Source organism: Ailuropoda melanoleuca, chromosome 16 (assembly GCF_002007445.2).
Source record: "Ailuropoda melanoleuca isolate Jingjing chromosome 16, ASM200744v2, whole genome shotgun sequence".
NCBI classification, from domain to species: Eukaryota; Metazoa; Chordata; class Mammalia; order Carnivora; family Ursidae; genus Ailuropoda; species Ailuropoda melanoleuca.
Window position 1 is genome coordinate 47,963,728 of NC_048233.1, and position 24,113 is coordinate 47,987,840.

A 24,113-nucleotide genomic window follows, 5' to 3' on the forward strand; every position below is an offset into this window, starting at 1 on the left:
CCGAGCGCGGGGGCGGGGGCTGAGGGAGCGCGAGCGGCCGCCGCGGTCGGAGCGGGGCGTGCGGAGCCCCGCGGCCAGCCCGGGTCCGGGCCATGAGGAGGGACGAGCGAGACGCCAAAGCCATGCGGTGCCCGCAGCCGCCGGACGGGGCCGGCTCGCCCCCCGAGAGTCTGAGGAACGGCTACGTGAAGAGCTGCGTGAGCCCTCTGCGGCAGGACCCTCCGCGCGGCTTCTTCTTCCACCTCTGCCGCTTCTGCAACGTGGAGCTGCTGCTGCCGCCGCCGGCCTCCCCCCAGCAGCCGCGCCGCGGCTCCCCCTCCGCCCGGGCGCGCCTCTCGCTGGGCGCCCTGGCCGCCTTTGTCCTCGCCCTGCTGCTCGGCTCGGGGCCCGGGAGCTGGGCTGTCGGAGCCGCCCGGCTGCGGACCCTGCTGAGCGTGTGCTCGCACAGCCTCAGCCCCCTCTTCAGCATCGCCTGTGCCTTCTTCTTCCTCACCTGCTTCCTAACCCGGAGCAAGCGGGGCCCCGGGCCGGGCCGGAGAGGCGGCGGCTCCTGGTGGCTGCTGGCGCTGCCAGCCTGCTGTTACCTGGCGGACTTCTTGGTGTGGCAGGCGTGGGCTTGGGCTTGGGGGCCCGGAGACGCGGGGGCCCCCGTCGCGGCCCCGCACACGCCCCCGGCGGTGGCGGGCAGGTTGTTCTCGGTGCTGAGCTGCGTGGGCTTGCTGACGCTCGCGCACCCGGCGAGGCTCCGGCACAGCGTCCTGGTGCTGCTCTTCTCCAGCTTCGTCTGGTGGGTCTCCTTCACCGGCCTCGGGTCGCTGCCCGCAGCCCTCAGGCCGCTGCTCTCCTGCCTGGTCGGGGACGCCGGCTGCCTGCTAGCGCTGGGCTTGGATCACTTCTTTCACATCAGGGAAGCCCCTCATCATCCTCGCTTGGCCAGTGCCTCCGAGGACAAAGTGCCTGTGATCAGACCCCGCAGGAGGTCCAGCTGCGTGTCGTTCGGAGAAACTTCGGCGGGTTACTCCGGCAGCTGCAAGATGTTGAGGAGACCTTCGTTGCCTTGCATTTCCCGAGAACAGGTATGTTCCCAGAAAGCACGGCTTGGTGAGGAAGGGAGTGCGGTCTTATCGCTTCAATTCCCAGCTTGAATTAGCGTTCTTGAAAGCATGTTCACTTCCAGGGTGAAAAAAAGTTTTGTTCTAGAAAGAATTCCTAAATGACAGGAGGCTTTTTGAACACGCAGAGGTACCTTTTATCCTTGAATAGAAATGAAAGGGCAGACTGATCATACTGCACTTTTTAAAGACTTTGCTCGTGCGATAGATGAGTTCTCAGGAATGAAGTGAATTGTTTGCGGTTTAGTAGATCGGCGACTGCCACTTGGGCATACACTGATGTAGGTCTTTTTGATGCCATTTGTCTGTTGCTGTTATAATGGTGGTGTCTCCCCAACGATAATATACAGGCATTAGATTGAACACATATATATATATGTATATAAATTTTAATCAGTGCGGTTTCATTCTTGATAATCGAGAGGAAGAATTTGAGATCATACAATGAAGAGCGCTGCGCTTTGGAACTGAGGCTCAGTGTAGATGAAAAGATCGTTGGAAATAATTTTAAAGCGTTCTCCCCCGCCCTCGTTTCAGTACTATAGGCCGTTACAATCTTTTACAGACTAACTCATGGTCGTGTGTATTTGTTGCATAATTAGGAGAATGTTGTAACAATTTAACCTTTAAACTTAGTAATGTCTGGAAAGATGCCAAAAGCATTTCAATTTTTTTTTTCCTGCAGGTTTACATGTTTTTGTTTTTTAAAGGAATTGAAATCATCTTCAGGGAAGAGTCTCTCTTTATGTGGTTTACAGACACCTTGTTCTACGTCACCAAGAAATCAGTAAATAGAGTTGTTCTTCATTGAGCATGTGCTAGGTGCGAAATATTACGTATATTGTCCCAAATGCTCACAAAAACCCTGTACGGTAGATGACAACCTCAATTTAGGGATGAGTAAATTGAGGCTTGTAGAGGCTACCCAACTTCACACATCCAGTAAGTGGCAGTGCAGGGATTTGAACCTAGACCTCTCAGTTTTCAGTGCTGTTCTAAGCAACTGAAAGGATGTGTGGAGAGGTTTTAACTAGGAGAGCGGGAGTCTATGCACCATTGGTTTTCAGAGTTTTTAATTGGCGATATGTTTTACACTGGTGTATTTGAAACCAAAGTTTCTTGTTCTTGCTACATCTGATGCTCTCTTTTCTTAATCTTCAAGCTACTACATTGATTTTATGTATAACACTGATCTGTAGTGTTCCAATGAGACCACACTTTGCTTCTTGAAAAGTGTTCTCAGAGGCCGCTTTTGTGGTCTGTAGTTATTTGGCCAAATGCTAGAAAGAATTGTTCAAAAAATGTTACGCCTTTTGTTTTCTTAATTTACAGCCAGTGTTACTAGACAATGCTTAGAAAAATGTGTGTCAGGGGAAAAACTGTGTGAGAAGATTTACTGCAGAGCAGAGTAATACCAGCCCTTTTCATAGACTGAATGGCATTTGGTTTGACGATATGTGAATAGTTTGTATTTTTTAACACCGGAAGCGTGTTTTAGCAATCTCATCACATTTATAGGCAAATTTCCTGTACTTAACTGTACTACACTTTAATGTATTTTCATTGTAACCTGTTGGCATAGTCAATTATGGCTGTTCTCTTGTAAATCGAACATTCCTGATCTTAATCCTAGTCTGGTGCTCTTTCCATAACAGCAACTTTTTCAACCTTCTACTAGGTACAGTGTTGTTATTGCTAGGTTGCTTCATTTATTATTTGTATTAGAGGAAAATACAATTTCACTTTCTAAAAGGGCATATTTTCTTATTTCAGAAAACTTTTTCACATTCCACAATGAATAGGAACATTTTTGGGGTCTTAAATATGATGTTAGTCCAAGGATTTAGACATGGTTGTTTAACATGCAGTGTTATAAAATAATACTGTTTTGGCATTACTAGAAATTACTAGGTATTTTTAACTTAGCAGAGACAGTAATAATACACATTTTTACTTATGCTAAATTCCCGAAGTTTAACAGTGGGTCTGTGGTTTTGTTTTCATATTGTTTATGCTAAAGAAATTAAGGGGAAATCAGTACTTTTATGGAAGTAAAAGATAAGAGATTTTCTAATTTTCAAAGTGCTGGACTTTGTATATGGCAATTGTAAAGCCACCTTTTTGTTTCAAAAAGTGAAGGAAGACAAAAAAGATTTGGGGTAGAACTTGATACAGGGGGAAATGTCCTGAATTCATCGGCTGAGGGTCAAGGGTAAAGTCTTGGCTCTGCTGTGTAATCTTGGAAGAGTGAGTGAGTGAGTTTTTCTGATCACAGGATCCTTTCAAGGTAGGGGATCCCAGCACATTAATTCTATAATAACTTTCAATTCTAGAATCCATTTCTTTTAGTAAGTTATAAATAAAAATGTAACTAAAACATCACAGGTTAGTAGTTCTTGAAGTGTTACTTAAATGTTGAATGTTAATACTGCTAAGCTATATTTTTTAATTGGAAAAGATGAACAAATACTCTATTTTTTGAATAGAGAACTTCTAAAAAGTGTAAGTAGATTGATTTTTGGATTGATAGCAAAATGATTATACTTTCATTTCCTTAAGAACTTAAATGTTTTCATGCACATCTTTGAAAAACAATTGAAAACTCATATTAATATAAACGTTTTTAATTGTGTCAAAGTAGATTTAAAATAATTTTTAAGTTTTGGGATGTTAGGTACGATGTTGGAAACCCAGGGCATTATTTGTAAGACACTTTATTTTCATAATTAGATTAGTAGCATTTGTTGTAAATGCTGTGTCTGTGTCAGTTCTTAGTGAAGGGTTTTTGTTGTTATTCGCAAAGCATTTAGAAATTTAAAGTTTAAATCTAGTTACTGCTGGTGGGTTAATGGAAAGAAGCACTAAGTTTGTAGTGCATTTGCCAGCAGTCAGCTGAAACGAATAGGAAGCTAAAGGAAAAAAAAATCAGTTGTCTACATAGAAGCACTGACCAGAATTTAACAAACTAAATATCTGTGCCATTTTACTTGTGTATTCTGCAAAGTAGTTTTCAGCTTTTCAACCAGATTCTTTGGTGTGTGATAGACTAGGTAAGTACGAGGTTTTAAAAGGTGTAAGTTAGTGTGTGAGAAATTTTTCTATACCTAAAATGCTAAGTGCTTTCTGAATGGTTGGGTAAATATTTAAAAATTGTGTGGCCTTAAAGCCCATAAATATTATTTAAAATGTTAATTTTATTTGAAAAAGATACTGTATGAAGGCTTTTAAAAAAGATTTTAAAGTTTAAGTGATTATTTACCCCCTTTAAGGAATTTGCAAGGCAAACCCCACTATTAATTTCTTTAGTAATACTTTAGTGTTTGTGTGTTTATTTTATGGTTTTAATGAGTGGGTGTTTTATTCTAATTTCATGTTAATGTTTTGGTAGAAAAATATCAACCTACGTCATTATTTTATGCTCTATTTTGTAAATATTGTATGTACCCTGCCACCCGCGTTATCTTTCAAAAACACAGATTTAATCAAATCACTCACTCTTAAAAATCTCTTAGGCTTTTCATTGTTCACAGGATAAAGTTCATGCTCTTGACCCTTGCTTGCAAAGTCCTTTACAACCTGCTTTTAGCCTTTTGCTTGTTTTGTTTTTAGAAAAGCCATCTGGGATTTACAGAGTACCCCTTCCTCACACCCATCCTTGGTCTGGCTGCTTGAGGACTGCTCATTGTTACTGACTTGTAGATTTTTTCCTCTTGCTTCTACCATTCACACTGGTTGGAATCTCCTTTAAGGAAATCTTATTTAAGATTAAGAATCTTTAGAAAGTACAGTGATCCTCAAATCAATGTGTAAGCTGAGGACGAAGCTCCATTATAACAAAGTTGGCTATATTTAAAAATAAAAGGTTAGAAAAAGAAGGTGACAAATCACGTAAAGCAGTGATGATGTGAGATAGAATATTTTCATTATATCATATGCAATAATAACATCTCCGTAGTTTATGTTTTCCCATATGGTGAAAGGTAAGTAGGGTCAACCATGAGTAAGACTGTGTAAAGTTTGTTTTCATTGTCCTTCTGACTTTTTATCCTCCTCAGAGGGAGCTAAGAACTGACATAGAGGGAGGCCTATTTTAGTCTCTTTCCTTTTTCCCCGTTCAGTTACCATGTCAGTCCATTTCCCTAGCACATTCTCCCATTTTCCTATACCCCATCCAAATCAAGAACAAACTATACTTGTAAAAATTTCCAGTTTATTTCGACATAAATATATTCAAATAGCTATAGAAGAGATTTAGAATTTATGTAATTGAAATGTCATTTTAGAGAAAGAAAAGTAGTTCAACTCCAGAGAGAGAATATCGTGTCTAGGTTATGCTGTGAAATCTTGGGATACAGGGACTAGAGCCCAGGTCTTGACTCCTAGTCCCTCCGTATTTGCCATAAAGAGCGTATGCGCCTGCAGTCATAGTTTTCCAAGGCTGTTTAATTTTGCCAGTTATCTCCAATTATGTGATAAATGATATTCTTGGTAAAAAGAGGTGGTGGGGGTGGAGAATGATGGGAGAGAGAAAGGAAAGATGGGAGAGGCTCTTGATCACATGGTTCGTAATGACCTTGAAGACACATTGGTACCTGATATGACAAGTCAAGGGTGACTTGTCAGGATGCAGCTGGTCTCAAACTCCACTGCCTTCAGAGGCCAGCTACATAGCACATTTATGTTACATGTTGGGGAAGGAGGGGAGGGTAAGAAGAATGGAAGTGAACTGACTATTGCCTACTTTGCCTAAGGGCATTCAATCTGAACAAAACAAACTGAACAACTGTGTTAGCCAAGCAAAGCTTGAGAAGAGCTGAGTTCTGAGTCATTTCTGACAGTTTATGACATTGTTCACCTTATTATATACAAGTTAATCCATGTTTATTTAAGTGATTGTTAGAAGCTTGTTCCTAGAACTTGGGGCAGAGGAATGTATTTCCCGCTGTCTTTTTCTTTTACAACCCAGAACTTTCCCTTCACTAGCGCTGCCTAGCAGGTATCTTATAAAGATATTCTTTATCCCTCCTCCGTCAGTGAGAGTACATTGTTTGACTACTTCTTCCTTCAATTTCATACAACTTGCATTCACTGTATTTTACATTTATTTAGTTAACGTTTAAATTTGTAAATGAGAGATGCCATACATGAAAGACTATATAGTTGTATATTTTTATACAGTTTAAAGAAGAAAATAAAACTAAAGTCATGTACTCACCACTCATTTTCTTTGAAGTTCCCTGTGCATCTCCTTCTTCCTGTGCCAGAGGCGACACATCTATCCTGTTTTTTTTTTTTTTTTGCTACTCATTCCCTTGCTTGTCTTTATAATTATAACCCTCATGAATGTATTCCTAAGTAAATAATGTGTTGTTAGTGTTGCCTACGTCTGAACTTTAAGTAAATAGAATCATGCTATATGAATTCTTCCATAACCTTTTTTTCTGATGTCTTCTGAGATTCATCCATGTTGATTTGGATAGTTGTAGTTAATTTTTCAGGGCTATATAGTATTTCATTATATGGCCGTAATAAAATTTATCCATTCCACTGTTCATGGACCCTTGGGTGGGTTTCAGTTTTTATGTACAATGCTGCTATGAAAACTCTTGGAAACGTCTCCTGGCGCATGTGCACTTCTAGAAGTAGAATTGCTGAGTTGCAAGGTACATTTGTGTTCCACTTTACTAGGCAGAATAATGGCACCACAAAGATGGCCCTGTTCCAGTGCTTAGAACTTATGAATGTGTTGGTTTTCATGACAGAGGGGACTTTGCAGATGAGATTAAGTTAAGGGCCTTGAGATGGGGAGATCAACCAGGATTATCTGAGTGGATCCAGTGTAATTGCAAAGGCTCTTGAAAAGTGGAAGAGGGAGACAGAGGAGATCATAGAAAGAGATGTGACAGTGGCATTATGGTTAGAGTAACACAGTGTGAGAAAGACCCAGTTCACCTTTGGCTTTGAAATGAGAGAAGGCTAGTATTGGAGCCAAGGAAAACAGGCACTGTCTTGAAGCTGGGAAAAGACAAGGAAAGGGATATTTCCCTAGAGCTCCCAGAAAGTCATGCAGCCTTGCCAATACCTTGATTTTAGCTTGGTCATACCAGCCTGACCCATAGAACTGTAAGGTAAATTTGCGTTGTTTTACACCACTGAGTATTTAGTTATTTATTAAAGGAATGTATTCATTTGCATTAACTGCTGTAACAGTTTGCATGGGTTGCTGTAACAGAGTACCACAAATTGGGCGGCTTAAACCACAGAGATCCACTGTCTCTGTTCTGGAGCCTAGAAGTCCAAGATCAGGGTGTCCCCAGGCAGGGTTGGTTCCTTCACAAGGGCTTTGAGGGAAAAGCTGCTCCATGCCTGTCCCCCAGCTCCTAGTGGTTTGCTGGCAATCTTAGGCATTTTTTTGGATTGTAGATGCATCACCCCTATCTTTGCCTTCACCTTCACATAGTTTTCCTTCTGTGCCTGTCTTTGTGTCCCAATTTCCCCTTTTTTGTAAGGGCCCCAGTCATAAAGGGTTAGGGCCCAAGCTAATGACCTCATTTTAATTTAATTATTTCTGTGAAGACCTTATTTCTGGATAAAGTCACCTTCTGAGATACTGAAGGTTAGGATTTCAACATCTTTTTTGGGGGAGACACAATTCAACCCATACAAGTGGCAGTAGAAAACTAAGACACTCCGACAATCTGAACTGTTTTTCAAAATAGTTATACCATTAATACTTTTGCTAGCAGTGAATAAGAATGCCATCAAACCGATGATTCCTCTTTACTGACTTTAACTTTTGTTAGTCTAGCGGGTGTGAAATGGTATTTCTTTGTGATTTTTAAAAAAAATAATTTATTTATTTGACAGAGAGGGACACAGCGAGAGAGGGAACACAAGCAGGGGGAGTGGGAGAGGAAGAAGCAGGCTTCCCGCTGAGCGGGGAGCCCAACACAGGGCTCTATCCCAGGACCCTGGGATCATGACCTGAGCCAAAGGCAGACACTTAATGACTGAGCCACCCCGGCACCCCGGGACTACATTTCTTATTCAGAGATTACCTGTTTATATCTTTTGCTCTTTTAAAAATTGGGTGGTTCATTTTTTCCTGAATAAATCATGAGTTCTTTATGTATTCTGGACATTAATCCTTTATTGATTATTTGAGTTGCCAGTATTTCTTTCAGCTTTTATGGTGTCTTTTGATAACTGAAGTTCTTAGTTTTAATGCTGTCAGATTTGCCAATCTTTTCCTCTAATGGTAAGACTCTGTATCTTGTTTATAAAAAACCCTTCCCTATTGGAAGTCATAAAATAGACTTCTATATCGTCTTTTTAAAGTTTTCAAGTTCTGCCTTTCAAAATGCTTTTACCCACCTAAAATTAATTTGTATGTGTGATGTGATATAGAGATCCAATCTCATTTTTTATCTGGTGAATATTCATTTATGTCAACACAATTTATTGAAGAATTTATTCTCCATTTATCAGCAGTGCTACCTCTGCAAATATCAAGATTCAATGTGTGTATGAATCTGTATCTGGGCTCTTTATTAGGTTTCTTCTTCTTTTTTAAAGTACATTTTTAAAGATTTATTTATTTATTTGACACAGAGAGAGAGAGAGAGAGAGGGAGGGAGAGAGCAAGCACAAGCAGGGGGAGCAGCAAGCGGAGGAGCAAGGAGCCCAATGCGGGGCTCAATCCCAGGACCCTGGGATCATGACCTGAGCCTAAGGCAGATGCTTAACCGACTGAGCCAGCCAGGTGCCCCTCTCTTAGGTTTCATTGGTTAGTTTATGCACCCTGTGTTGATACCACACGTCTTAATTGTAATAGCTTTATAATAAGACAATATACGGTAAATCCCCTTGAATAGTTACTCTTCTTCAAGAGTAGGTTGGATTTTTTTTGGACTTTGCTTTTCAATATAAATTTTAGAATAAGTTTGTCAAGTTTCACGAAAAATCCTGTTGGGATTTTGATCAGCATTGAATTAAATCTTTTGAACAATTTAGAGAAGAATTTGTTTCTGATTGAAATTTTTAAGTTGTATTTTTCTAGGAATTTATTTAATGTAACTTTTCAAATTTTCTTGGTTCATAATATCTTTTTATTATCTGTTTAGTCTGTTCAGCATCTGCATTTATGTCCTTTTTTAAATTTCTAATATCCTTTGTCTCTTTTTTCTTTGTTTCTTAATCAGCCTTGCTAGAAGTTTATTTGCTTTTTAATCTTTTAAAAAAATCAGTTCTTTGGATTGGTACTTATTTTCTATTTTATTTATATCAGCTTTTTTATTATTATTTTCTTTGAGTTTCTTTTTTTAAAGATTTATTTATTTCAGAGAGAGAGAATGTGCATTTGGGTGTGCACGGCAGCAGGGAGGGGCAGAGGGAGAGAGAGAATCTCACGCACACTCCCCACTGAGTGAGGAGCTTGGAGCAGGTCTTGATCCTACCACCCTGAGATCATGACCTGAGCCAGAATCAAGAGTCAGACGCTTAACCGACTGAGCTACCCTGGTGCTCCTTCTTGTTCTTTTTCTAACTTTGTAACTGGGATGCCAAGCGCATCAATTTTTAGCTTTTTTACTGTATGCATTGAAATTATACATTTTTCTGTAAATATTGCTTTAGTTGAATCTCACAAGTTTTGATGTGTAGTATTGTTATGGTTCTGCCCTAAGCATTTTCTGATTTTCTTTTTGATTTCCCTTTGACTAACAAGTTGTTTAGAAATAATAAAAACTTTTAATCATGCAGGTTTTCTAGTTGTTTTGTTGTTGTTTTCTGATTTAATTGCCTTGTGGGCAAAGAATGTGGCCTAAAATATGATTAGTTTTCATGAATGTTCTGTGTGCTTGAAAATAATATATCTTTTTCAACTTTTAGGTACAGTGTTTGTGAGCTATCTGGTAGGTAAAAGTTGTAAAATGTTCTTGTCATATTTATTTTTCTGTGCCCTTACTGACTTTCTTTTTATCTTCTTGACCCATCAGTAGCTGGAGAGAATATTAAAAATCTCATTCTACTGGTGGATTTGTCAGTTTCCCCATCATAGTTTGCAATTTGCTTCTCATGTTCATGAGTACATAGATGGAGGATAAAACTTTTCAAATTGCATAGAATTGCTTATCAAAGGAACAACAAAAAGGATACATGAGAGAAAGCACATTTCAAATGTCTAAAGAGTTAATGTAGGAAAGTAATGCAAAACTAATTTGATCAGAGTTAGCATATATTTGCAAATTGCCTTTTATATGTGCCAGGCCCTGGAGATACTAAGATGATAAGCCAGGGTCTGTATTGCAAGGAGATCAAACTCTAATGGAGAGAAAATGTAAATAAGTAATTACAGTTCGTGTGGTTAGTGATACAGCAGAGGTATAAACAAGGTACCATGGGAACATAATGGAAGGAACAACTAACCCTTTGTTAGGGTTAGAAAGCCTTCAAAAAGTAATTAACAATTGACATTTAATCTTCAAAGAAAGTTTCATCTTGATACGAAACAAGTAAAAATGAATAAAAAAATTTCACTTCTCTGACTTAAAAAATAATTAAAAATAAAGTTTATTCCGGCTTAATTTCTACCCTATTCTAAATATGTATGGAGGTTAATACTTCTTGTCAACTAAGAGACGGAAAAGTCACAGAAAACATACTCAGCCAAATCAGGCAAACTGTTCACTTTCAGCCATCAATCGATGCTTGTAACTATAAAGATGTTTCCGTTCTCTACCAGAAGTGTCAATATCAGTGGTAAAAATAGGCAATTAAGCATTGTAACCCAGGATCAGAAAAGAGGGATTATCAGAAGATACAATTACCAAGTGCTTACTAGGGTGCTAGTTTTAACAACCCTGTGAAGTAAGTATTGGGATCCCGTTTTGCATCTGGACACTAAAGCAGAAAGGTGAATTAACTAGCTCTAAATCGCTTAGCTAGTACACAGAAAATACCATAATATGCTAAGTGTCATTTCCAGTATAAGCAAATCCCTAAGAACTCTCCCAACTGAAATAACTACAGATTAAAGGTTGTATAGAATGCTTTTTGAAAGGAATCACTGAGTAAGAAAATCACAGATCCCAAAAAAGAAGTGAAAGTAGTGTAGGGTAGGAAACATTTCCCTCCTTCTAGGTTCTTTGGCTGGTCTAATAATTGAATTGACATAAACAGATTAACAGGAGAAAAACAAATTTAATTTTGTGTGTGTTGGAGCCTCATACAAACATGAAACTCAAAGAAGTGACCACAGCAGGAATCCTTTATACCTTTTAGACAGAGAAACAATAAATTTATGAAGAATTGACATGACAAAGGCATTTGGGCTTGGGGCAGTAAGTTGGTAAAGTTAAGTTTGTTTATACAGCTTTCTTGGCTCTAATTTCCCTATCTCTGGTGATAAGGATGCATTCTACCCTCCTAGCAGAGGGAGAGGCACCTTTCACACTAGAGATTTATCTCCTGCTGTTGGAGGTGGGGGAGATAAAAAGGAGGGTTAGAGTGTCCTTTTTGCACCAGCTGTTTCTCAAGTACCTTTATTTTTATTTATTTTTAAATTTTTATTTTTTATTGAAGTATAGTTGCCATACTGTATTATATTAGTTTCAGGTGAATAACATAGTGGCTTGACAATTATATATATTATGAAATGCTCACGATGATGAGTGTAGTTAGCGTCTGTCGCCAAAGTTATTATAATATTATTGACTATATTTCCTATGCTATTCAGGTATGTTTAATTCATAATAATCAGGATGTCAGCATATTTGGGGAGAGCGTATTCTGCTCTCCTTCAGTAGGAATTCTGAGAGGGAAGCAGACAGTAAAACTAGTTTTCACTGGACAAGTTTCTGACCATCCTTAGAGACTTTGAACATTTGCTTCTGTTAGATGTGGCTAGGCTCAAGAGATAAAATCTAGAGTCTGTCCAAAGCCAGGAATCTAATAAGAAACCTCTGCATAAAAGCAGAGATTCCAAAGTGCTACTCCCCCAGTGAAAGGGTAAATGAGAAATAAATATGGCCATGGATATGGGATGCTTATCTTGACCTTGGCACAAAGGAGTTGAGGAGGAATAAAATATAGTAAAGTGTAACAAGAGGCCCTCACATAAATTTTTTTCCTTTTTTTTAATGTAAGCTCTGTGCCCAACGTGGGGCTTGAACTCATGACCTTAGGAGTAATAGTTGCATGTTTAACCAACTGAACCAGCCAGGTACCCCTGCCCCCCATGCCCCTTTTTTTGTTTTTGTTTTTGTTTTTTTAAATTGAAGTATGGTTTGACACACATTGTTACATTAGTTTCAGTGATTGGATAACTCTGTTGTGCAATGCTCACCAGAAGGGTAGCTGTCATTTGTCACTATAATAATACTACTGACCATATTCCCTGTGCTGTACCTTTCATCCCTAAGACTTATTCATTCCATAACCGGAAGCTTGTGTACCTTTCAGTCCCTTTCACCTGTTTTGCCTATCCCATTACCCCCTGCTCTGGCAACCAGCAGTTCTCTGTATTTATGGGTCTCTTTCTTCTTTTTTTGTTTCTTCATTTGTTCTTTGGATTACACATGTAAGTGAAATTAAATGTTATTTGTCTTTCTCTAACTTATTTCACTTAGTATAATACCTTCGAGGTCCAACCATGTTGTCATCCTTTTTTATGGCTGAGTAATATTCCATTGTATATATGTACCACATTTTCTTTATCCGTTCATCTGTCAGTGGTTGCTTCCATATCTTGACTGTTGTAAATAATGCTGCAACAAACATAGGGGTGCATATATTTTTTCTTTCTTTTAATATCTTTTCAAATTCATGTTTTTGTTTTCTTTGGGTAAATACCCAGTAGTGGAATTACCGGGTCTTATGGTATTTCTATTTTTAATCTTTTGAGGAACCTCCATAGTGTTTTCCACAGTGGCTGTACCAGTTTATATTCCAATCAGCAGTGTATGAGGGTTCCTTTTCCCCCACATTTTCATCAACACTTGTTATTCCCTGTCTTTTAAAAAAATATATTTATTTATTTGACAGAGAGAGACAGAGAGAGCACAAGCAGGTAAGTGGCAGGCAGAGGGAGAGGGAGAAACAGGCTCCCCACTGAGCAGGGAGCCAGATATGGAGCTTGATCCCAGGACCCTGGGATCATGACCTGAGCTGAAGGTAGATGCTTAACTGACCGAGCCACCCAGGTGCCCCTCTTATCTTTTTGATAACTAGCCATTCTGGCAGATGTTAGGTGGTATTTCTTTGTGGTTTTGATTTGCATTTCCCTGATGATTAGAAATGCTGAGTATCTTTTCATGTCTTTTGGCCATCTGTATGTCTTCCTTGGAAAAATGTCTATTCAAGTTGTCTGCTCATTTTTAAATCAGATGATTTGTGTTTTTAGTGTTGAGTTTTATAAATTCTTTACATATTTTGAATATTAACCCCTTATCAGATATATCATTTGTGAATATCTTCTCCCATTCTGTAGGTTGCCTTTTAGTTCTGTTGATTGTTTCTTTGCTGTGCAAAAGCTTTTTATTTTGGTGTAGTCTCAATAGTTTATTTTTACTTTTGTTTCCCTTGCTTGAGGGGACGTACCTAGAAAAAATGTTGCTGAAGCTGCTGTCAAAGAGATTATGTCTATATTTTCTTATAGGAGTTTTACGGTTTCAGGTCTCATATTTAGGTCTTTAATCCATTTTGAGTTTATTTTTGTGTATAATATAAGAAAGTGGTCCAATTTCATTCTTCTGCATGTTGCTGTCCAGTTTTCTCAGCAACATTTAGTGAAGAGACTGTCTTGCCTTCTGTGTTGTAGGTTAATTGACCATATTAAGTGGATTTACTTCTGGGCTCTCTATTCTGTTCCATTGTTCTATATGTCTCTTTTTGTGCCAGTTCCGTACTGATTGGATTATTACATCATTGTAATATATCTTAAAATTTGGGATTGTGATGCCTGAAGCTTTGTTTCTCTTTTTCAAGATTGCTTTGGCTATTTGGGATCTTTTGTGGTTCCATACAAATTTTAGGATTATTTGTTCTAGTTCTGTGAAAAATGCTATTGATATTTTGATAGGGATTGCGTTGAATCTGTAGGTTGCTTTGGGCAGGATATTTTAACAGTATTAAGGCTTCTAGTCCATGAACACAGAATATCTTTCCATTTGTTTCATCTTTAATTTCTTTCATCAGTGTTTTATAGTTTTCAGAGAACTGATCTTTCAGTTTTTCAATTAAATTTATTCCTAGGTATTATATTCTTTTTGGTGCAGTTGTAAATGGAATTGTTTTCTCTTTCTGCTACTTCATTATTGTATGGAAACATTACAGATTTCTGTATATTAGGTTTGTATCCTGCAACTTTATTGAATTCATTTATCTTAATATTTTTTTGGTGGAGTCTTTAGGGTTTTCTGTGTTTAGTATCCTATCATCTGCAAATAGTGACAGTTTTATTTTTTCATTATGCATTTGGATGCAATTAATTAATTAATTAATGATCTGATTGCTGTGGCTAGGACTTCCCATACTGTGTTGAATAAAAGTGACTAGAGTGGGTATTCTTGTCATAAAGGGAAAGCTGCCTTTCACCCTTGAGTATAACATTATCTGTGGGCTTCATATGTGACCTTTTTTATGTATATTCCCTCTAAACTGACTTTGTTGAGCATTTTTATCATGAATGGATGTTGAATTTTGTCAAATGCTTTTTTTGCATCTATTGAGATCTTATGATTTTTATCCTTCATTTTGTTAATATGATTTATCACATTGAATGATTTGTGGATATTGAACCATCTTTGCTTTGCTGGAATAAATCATTAGTTTGTGGATTTTGAACCACCTTTGCTTTGCTGGAATAAATCCCACTTGATCATGGCGAATGATCCTTTTAATGTATCGTCGAATGCAGTTTGCTATATTTTGCTGAGGTGTATTTATGTTCACCAGGAGTATTGATCTGTAGCCTTTTGTTGTTTTGTTTTTGTAGTGTCTTTGGTTTTGGTGTCAGGGTAATGCTGGCCTTGCAGAATGAATTTGGAAGTTTCCTTTTTCTTCTATTTTTTGGAATAGTTTGAAGAGAATAAGTATTAACTCTAAGTATTTGGTAGAATTCACCTGTGAATCCATCTGGTCCTGGATTTTTGTTTGTTGGGAATTTTTGATTACTGATTCAATTTCATTACTAGTAATCGGTCTGTTCAGATTTTCTATTTCTTCCTGACACAGTGTTAGAGGATTGTATGTTTCTTTTATTTTTTATTAAATTTTTTTTTCAAGTTTTTATTTAAATTCTAGCTAGTTAACATATAGGGTAATACTGGTTTCAGGAGTTGTATGTTTATTTTCTTTCCTTTTTTTGTGGTAAAATACGCATAACATAAAATTTACCATTGTAAGCATTTTTAAGTGTACATTTTAGTGCCATTAAGTATGTTCTCATTGTTGTGCGACCATCACTACCATCCATGTCTAAAACTTTTTTACCTTTCTCTATAAACTCTATACTCATTAAATAACTCTCCATTTCCCCTACCCCCAGCCCCTGATAACTGACATTCCACTTTCTGTTTCTATGAGTTTTACTACTTCAGATAACTCATATAAGTGGAATCATACAGTATTTGCCTTTTCGTGACTAATTTATTTCACTTAGCATAATCATTATTAGAATTTTCATAGGAATTGCTTTGAATTCATAGATTGTTTTGAATAGTATTGACACATTAACAGTATTACATCTTAACCTTCCATTAACATGGGATGTCTTTCTATTTATTTGTTTTTCTATTTATTTGTGTTTTAATTTCTTTCAGCATTGTTTTATAGTTTACAGTGTATGGGTCTGTTTCCTCTTTGGTTAAATTTTTTCCCAAGTATTCTTTTTGATGCTATTGTAAATGGAATTGCTTCTTTTTTTTTTTTTTAAGATTTTATTTATTTATTTGATAGAGAGTGCGTGCACAAGCAGGGGGAGTGACAGGCAGAGGGAGAGGGAGAAGCAGGCTCCCTGCCACCAAGCGGGGACCCCAATGCAGGGCTCAATCCCAGGGTCCTGGGATCATGACCTGAGTCGAAGGCGCACACCTAACCAACTGAGTCAACCAGGCACCCTTGGAATTGTTTCTTAATTTCATTTGTGTGTTGTTCATTGTTAGTGTATAGAAATACAGCTGATTAATATGTGTTGATTTTGTATTCTGCAGCTTTCCTGAATTTGCTTATTCTAACAATGTGTGTGTTTAATCTTTACGGTTCTCATCTAGTTAAAACATTTTAAAACTAAGGCTCAATTAAGTTACTATTATTTTTTAGACTTAATTTTTTTAGAGGAGTTTAAAGTTCATCTCAGGGGCACCTGGATGGCTCAGTTGGTTAAGTGTCTGCCTTCGGCTTGGGTAATGAGTCCTGTATGGAGCCCCACATTGGGCTCCCTGCTCAGCGGGGAGTCGGCTTCTCCTTCTCCCTCTGCTCTTCCCTGCTGCTTGTGCTTTCTCTTGCTTGCTCTCTTAAACAAACAAACAAATAAATAAATAAATAAAATCTTTTAAAAAAAGTAAAGTTTACTGCAGAATTGAGGGGAAGGTAAAGAAATTTCCCATGTGCACTCTGCCCTCATACTGGTGGAGTCTGTTCCGTTATCAGGATCTCCCACAAGATTACATTAGCTCCAGCTGAGGGCCTACCTACATTGAAGCTTTATAATCATTCAGAGTATGTGGTTTACATTATGTTTCACTCTCCGTGTTGTATAATCTGTGGGTTTTGACAAATGTATAATGACATGTATGCATCATTATGGAAAATAAAAAATATTTTCACTGCCGTAAAAATCCTCTGTGCTCTTGCATATTTACTCCTTCTCCCGCTCCCACCCTTGGAAACCACTAATCTTTTTACTCTCTTCAGACTTTTGCCTTTTCCAGAATTATAATTGGAATTATAAAGTACTCATTTAGTTTCTTTATATAAATTAATGCTATATATGTAGACTGAGAAAATGCAAGTGAAAAGTGTAAAGTGGTCCCAAGGAAGGAAATTCATATTAAGGCCTCAGATAATTCCCACAGATCAAATTCTAAGGAAATTGAGCAGCACGTCATCAGGGATCCATAAAACCTGCAGGGAAACAAGGCACAATGAGTAAGAACCTGCAGGAAAAAAGTATACGGCAAAAAGCACACCCAGTCTTCAGAGGTCAGAACTATCATACACCAATGTAGAAAATATTAATATGTTTAAAGAAATATGAAATTGGGAAAATGGGGAACAGAGGATCAAAAGAACCAGTCATACAGATTTGAAAATGAGAACTTCTAAAGATGGAAAAAATAACCACAAATTTAAAAGCTGGTGCACATATTAATTAGCAGTTGAAGGACAGAATTTGTGAACCAGAAGGTAGATCCATAGAAACTATCCGCAGTGTTTTGCAGAGAAAAAAAAAAGAGATGGAAATGAAGAGAAGTAGAACAACTTGGAGAAGGGGGGGGAAAAGGCTTAACATGGATTTAACTGAAGCTCTAAAGGAGATAAGAAATGGAAAACAGGCAATATTTGAGGAGATAATGGCTGTAAAATAGAGTTTTAGAGCTCTGATGAAAAATACCAACTGATATCTAGAAAGCCCTCTGAATCTTAAGCAAAGTAAATAAAAATCCATGCCAGATGTATCATTGCAAAATTCGGAACACACAAAAAAGAGGAGTACTTAAAGAAGTCAGAGAAAAAAGAGAAATTTAACTACAAAAAAATGAATGACAGTTATTTTGAAAGGTGACTTACTAATGGCAACGGTGGAAGCCAGAACGCCTGCGTGTGCTAGGGGAAAACAGCTGTCAAACTAGAAATCAGTGTCCCGCAAAACTTTCCTTCTGGAAAGAGCACAAATTAAAATCATTTCAGACCAGCAAAATTTGGAAATTTTTCTCACCAAAAATACATATAGTTCAGACAGAAAGAAGAACTGAAAACAAGAAAAAATGCAATAATAGACATATAGGTAAAACTAAGCAACCGTGATGTTATAAAAACATCACTAACCGGACGAATTTGCACTGGGAGGACAAGCTAGGACTAAACCACTAGAAAACAATAGCATTTACATTAGAAGGAGCAATTAGGAAAGTGAGACTGTCAGATCAGTGGGAGCAAAGACAATATACAGCTATTTTCATATGAAGAAAGAAGTCTGGTTTAGTCCCTTAAGGCCTGCCTGAGGCTCAGGTCATAATCCCAGAGTCCTGGAATCAAGGCCAATGTGGGGCTCCCTGCTTGGCAGGAAGCCTGCTTCTCCCTCTCCCTCTACTTCCCACCCCCCTCACTTGTGCTCACTCTCCCTCTCTCTCAAATAAATAAAATTAAAAAAAAAAAAAAAAGCCTGAAGATATTTTAGGTCTGGCTGTGTGAAAGGTTAGTGGTATCATTAGTATTATTGGCTACCATAAGGAATGTGGGGAAAGGAGCTGGTTTGTGAGAAGTGACAAAAATGTCGGCTTTATCAGGTAATGCTTGTTGTATTCTCATGTGTGTGCTTGCTCCCTGAGACGTAAGCTCCCTAAGAACAGGGCTCAGACGTTTCTGTTTTGTGTTTCTCGTAGTACATTTGTGAGTTCACAGTGCTTATCTATTGCTGTATTTACTGCTACTGTCATTGTAGTAGTTCCGTGTTACCCTTGAGTGAAGGAAAGAACTGTAGGTGGAGGTGAGTCCTAGTCTTTGGCATTCTCAACAGTAAGTTGTGTCGCTCAGTGTCAAGCCAGATTGCTTTGAGTTTAAATGGCATCTCTGCCCCTTACAGGATATTGGGCGTGTTATTTAACAAACTGTGTAAACTAGGGGTAATAATAGCATTTATCTCACTGGTGTGAGATGTTGTTAGAGAATTAAATGAGTTAATAACCTGTAAAGTTGCTGGAAAGCGTCTTGTACCTGGCAAGCTCTCAGTAGGTTAGTTGTTGTTGGTGTTGTTATTAATAGCTAAAATTTTCATCTTCAAAGTACTTGGTAGTTTATGCCAAATTACTCTAAAATCAGTGGAAAGGCTGATAAGTTCAGATCTTTCAAACAATACCTTTTTATTATCCCAATAGTTCTCTTGCAACCGTATTAAGTAAAATAATTCTGGGGGGACATTCTTTCAGCAATTGCCAGTAGTAGGGCAACAAAGAAACGATACAAATGATGATTTAAAAATTGATTGAAAGGGTTTATTGGGATTCCTTATCTTTTGAAGTTTCAGACTTCAAGGTTAAGAACCTTTGGTGTACAAGATGAAGAATTTGTCAGTTACTGCTGCACAGCTTACTGTTCCCTAATTTTTTTGTTCCAGTTTTTGTCACTGTGGAGTTTGAGGTACACTAGAACCTGAAACAAATGTCCTTACCCGAAACTGTTGTTTCATACATAGTTCACTACTGAGCATGTCGACAGCCATGCAACCCCACCCCAGGGATGGTGCGAGGGAGACAGAGATAAGAGAATAGAAGGAAGAGAAAGGCTACGGAAAGACCGGCCTCCGCCAGCGCTGTTTCTCACTCCGGTCAGCATTAGGCACTGCGCTTTATTGCTCCTTCAATTAAACTCTTTGTTTCACTTTATTTATTTATTTGTTTATTTATTTGTTTATTTATTTATTTAAAGATTTTTCTTATTTATTTGACAGAGAGACAGCGAGAGAGGGAACACAAGCAGGGGAGTGGGGGAGGGGGAGAAGCAGGCTCCCCGCTGAGCAGGGAGCCCGAGGACCGTGGGGCTCGATCCCAGGACTGTGGGATCACGACAGGAACCCTCGGGCTCGATCCCAGGACTGTGGGATCACGACAGGAACCGAAAGCAAACGCTTAATGACTGAGTCACCCAGGCGCCCCTTTGTTTCACTTTTTATTTTTATTTTTTTTAAAGATTTTGTTTATTTATTTGACAGAGAGAGAGACAGCCAGCAAGAGAGGGAACACAGGCAGGGGAAGTGGGAGAGGAAGAAGCAGGCTCTCGGTGGAGGAGCCTGATGTGGGGCTCGATCCCAGGACTCTGGGATCACACCCTGAGCCGAAGGCAGACGGCCAACAACTGAGCCACCCAGGTGCCCCTTGTTTCACTTTTTAGATAAAGTTCTGTAAAGATCTTCCACTGCATGAATGGCAATGGTTTAAAGCAGACAAAAATAATTATGGATGTGAATTTTTCTAAATATATGGGGAAATATTTTTCTTAAGGGGAAAAACGCCTTTGTACACATTAGGAAACACCAGTATTTATCATTCTGTGGCATTTATTGTTTTGTTGTAAAAGTAATCGCCATAGAGAATTCGCTTTAACATCTGTAAATTGATTTCTTCAGCAGACATTGCTGAGGCATTCAGCCAGGAGCTAGGAGAGCTGTGAAGAATCATGTAAGCATATAACACTCAGGAGTTGACTGTAAGATAAAAGTGAAGATTTTATTTTAAGTTAGAAAAAAAAAAAAGACACTGTAGTATTGTAATGTCTAAGGGGGCTCAGTAAATAACACCCACATTCCTTGCCCAAAGTCCGAGTGACAGAGAAGAGATCAGAATACCACCTTCATTCTTGATAAAGCTTGTATTGGAGGACTTGCCTTATTGCCTTATCTGTGCAGGCAGTTTTGTTTTTTAATACTGAACCCCAGAGTTACATAGACAAACCTGTTCATGGGCAGGAGGGGGCCTCCCTATTTGTGGAGAAAGCTAAGCATGGAGGAGCCCTGGAGAACTGCTCCCAGTTAGCAGGTAGGCTCCCAAGAGCAAAAAGCAAAGGGTACAATTATGCTTATGTAATTCTTTAGTCTAAATTTGCCAATCATGTAAGTCACCATTCCCCTTCTGGGAAAAAAATAGCGAGGGGTTAGAGGCCAGAGTTTTTAAGGAGAATTCCCCCTCACAGAAACCATAGGATTGAGGAAAAGGCATTGCCTTTCAACCTGGCAGTAGAAAAAGTCCTTTGTAAGCTCAGCACCTTTCGCATAACAAATATTTTAAGTTTTGCATGTCTGTGTTTTTGCAACTAGTTTTTACAGAGTCGTATGGAGTGTAGGTCGGTTTAAAACAGGCTAGATTCATTGTTTCTTTTTCTCTTCTCTTCTCTTCTCTTCTCTTCTCTTCTCTTCTCTTGACAAAATTGAGTCACTTCCTTCTCAGTGTGCATTGATTATTGCTCTTAACACTCAACTTTATTTGTGTTGACAGGTATCTCTTACCTCTTTGTTTGTGTTCTTTAAATGCAGGGACAGTATCTTACTCATTTGTGTATCCCTGGTGCTTGGTATATACCAGAGAGTTTATTGACTTGAATACTGTGTTAAACACTGTGCTGTTTATCACTTACCAGGGCATTTTTTCCTAGTTGCTGCATAATATCCATAATTCCATTATTGAAAATAACTTGAAGAGGATGCCTAAAGAATAAGTTCTTGAAATGAGAGAACCCAGCTGTAATCTCTAGTGGGGACGTTTGCTGTAGGTAGTTGAATGCAGGAATTTATAAATGAAGCTTAGAAGAATATTCAACGTTGGGAGAATAGAGACTAATACAGGACTTTGTAGGTAGGAGTTTCCTCTTAAAAAAAAAGGTGGCATAGAATTGATGATTTGAGGTGATGTTGTAATGATTCAGTAATGTTATAAACGACTTTGACATTACTTTTCAGATACGGCTTACAAAAAAAATGCTTACGGCGTGGTTACAAATTCCTAGGTGTTTGGTTCTTAGCAAGTGTCTATAGAATCCAGTCAGTGCTTAGATGCACTTTTTAAAATTTCTGGGTAAACTTCACATTCTTTATACAAATCTGCTAATTTTTATAGTTCACCAAGGAAGAAGATAGTAGTAATTATTCATCATAATTATCTAGCAAACTCTAGAAATGTGATTATTGATTTTATTTTTTATTTTATTTTTGGGACTATTTTAAATTAAGTACATTTTTTGTCAGGTAACTGAGGTTTATCTTTTTACAAGTAATACCTTTTCAGTTTAAATACGTTTTTGTTGTGACTGTTTCTCCTGTGTTTACCCGCTTTTGTGCTTACCGAGATCTTGATGAGAATATTTCATAATTTCCCTGATCACACTGTCATACTGTGTGATGCTCTAAGTGGCTTATAAAATCTTCTTGCCATGTACTAAATGATCTCGGACTTTGTGTATCTTGAATTTTTACCTGTGTTTTAATAGTTATTATATTTGCTTCTTGCTGTTCGCTGTTATTTCTTGCTGTTATCAGGGTTTAACAGACCCCCTGCCCCCTTCCCAATTTGTTACTGATTGTCAACAGTGGGTCAGGAAACTAGTTAACCAAGCTAATTGGAATTGGCCATGAAAGTAACAATGGATAGGCCTGAAAGTCTTCCTCGTAGATAAAGTGTATGGGGTTATAACATCTATCTTGACTGCACAGAGACTTTTTTTGCTTGTTTTGATAAAGAACCTCTGGATAAATGAGGTATTAGCCATATTGATTCAACATGAGCGCAAAAAAAACCTCCAACTTATTTTTCCTTTTTCTTTCTTAGTGAAGTATACTGTACATACCATAATGTGAACAAACATTAGGTACACAGCTCAACAAATTTTTACGTATGTATACACCCATATAATTACCACTCGGATTAAAGTAAGGAACATTTCCAGCACCCTAGTTGGCTTCCCCGTGCCCTTTCCCAGTTGATAGCCCGCATCCAGAAATGTCCACAAATTCTGACCTTCATCCTAATAGATTAGTTTTGCCTGTTTTTGAGCCTTTATGGAAACTGAAGTTTGAATTTTATATAATTTACTTTTGTCATGAAGTTTTCTTTTGAGTTTTACTGTTTTTTTACTTTTTCCCATTTATTCTTGAAGCATTCATTTAGTGTCTACTATGGGCAAGAAATTGATGATTTGGGGCAGCGCCTGGGTGGCTCAGTCCTTAAGTGTCTGCCTTTGGCCCAGGGCATGATCCCAGGGTCCTGGGATCGAGCCAGCATCGGGCTCCCTGCCCCGCTGGGAGCCGGCTTCTTCCTCTCCCACTCCCCATGCTTGTGTTCCCTCTCTTGCTGGCTGTCTCTCTGTCAAATAAATCAATAAATAAAATCTTAAAAAAAAAAAAAAGAAGATGATTTGGGAGATTCAAAGATGAGTAAAAGATACTTTGCCATCAGGAAACTTGGAATCTAGTACGAGAAAAAAAATCAGTGCCATAAAGGAGGTATAAACAAAATACAGAGGAGGCTAAGGGAAGAGTTGTGCTGTGTCCATTTGACAGAAGTTTTGGCCCCTGGAAGAGGGACAGTGCTAACTAGAGGCGACTTTATTCAATACCTGGGAGAGTAAATAGCCCAGCTCACTCGCTGTCTTTCAGTTAGTTCCCTGCCAGTGTTTTCCATTGGCTAAATCCACTCAGAAGACAGGGCAAAAGAGACCATTGCTACAGTTTATTCAGGATACCCTCCTGAAGAGTGGAGAAGAGTGGAGAATGGATCTGGAGGGGCGGGTGAAACATTCCTAGCACAATTGGCTATTTGAGGATACACAGAGGATACCAGTCTCTGCAGAAGTGGAGGAATGGCAGCTTAGGAAGAGAAAATGGTCCAAACAGAGGTAGAGGAGTATTGACGTAGAGTGTAGAAAAGGCAGGACTGCTAGTCCTTTCTGTTCTTACAAAGAAGGATCTCCCGCCCAGTGAAGGGGTTGCAGAAATGGTGGGCCTGATCTCCTGGTGGCAGAGATGAAGGATGCAGATGTGTAATGTTTCTATTAAGGCAGTTTGGGTTAAAGGATTTCTTACTGCTCTTAATATATCTCATCTTTGTTATTGAATATTAGCTTAATATTGTTCTTCATTAGGTAGAGCTGAAATTCTTGGAATCAGAGTTCAGGCTGAAAAGCTGCTTGAGAACCTTTTAGGCCTTAAGTCCCTCTTCCTGTTTCCAGGATTGTCTCCTTAAGAGATGCAACCTTCCCCCCCCCCCCCCCCCTGGAGGTGAGAGTTCACCTCTTTTT

The 24,113-nt window shown here is 38.6% G+C and overlaps 1 protein-coding gene across 5 annotated transcripts in view; it reads left to right on the top strand.

The window, feature by feature from the left end:
* Positions 1-6: 6 nt before the first annotated feature.
* The window catches only part of PDE3B (phosphodiesterase 3B), a 168,529-nt gene continuing 144,422 nt past the window's right edge, over positions 7-24,113 (top strand). For all 5 annotated transcript variants that reach the window (XM_034646372.1, XM_034646373.1, XM_034646375.1 and 2 more), the window contains exon 1: positions 7-1,076. In XM_034646372.1, the coding sequence (XP_034502263.1) occupies positions 93-1,076 (984 nt within the window). In that variant the 5' untranslated portion in view covers positions 7-92. The remainder of the gene's footprint in view (positions 1,077-24,113) is intronic.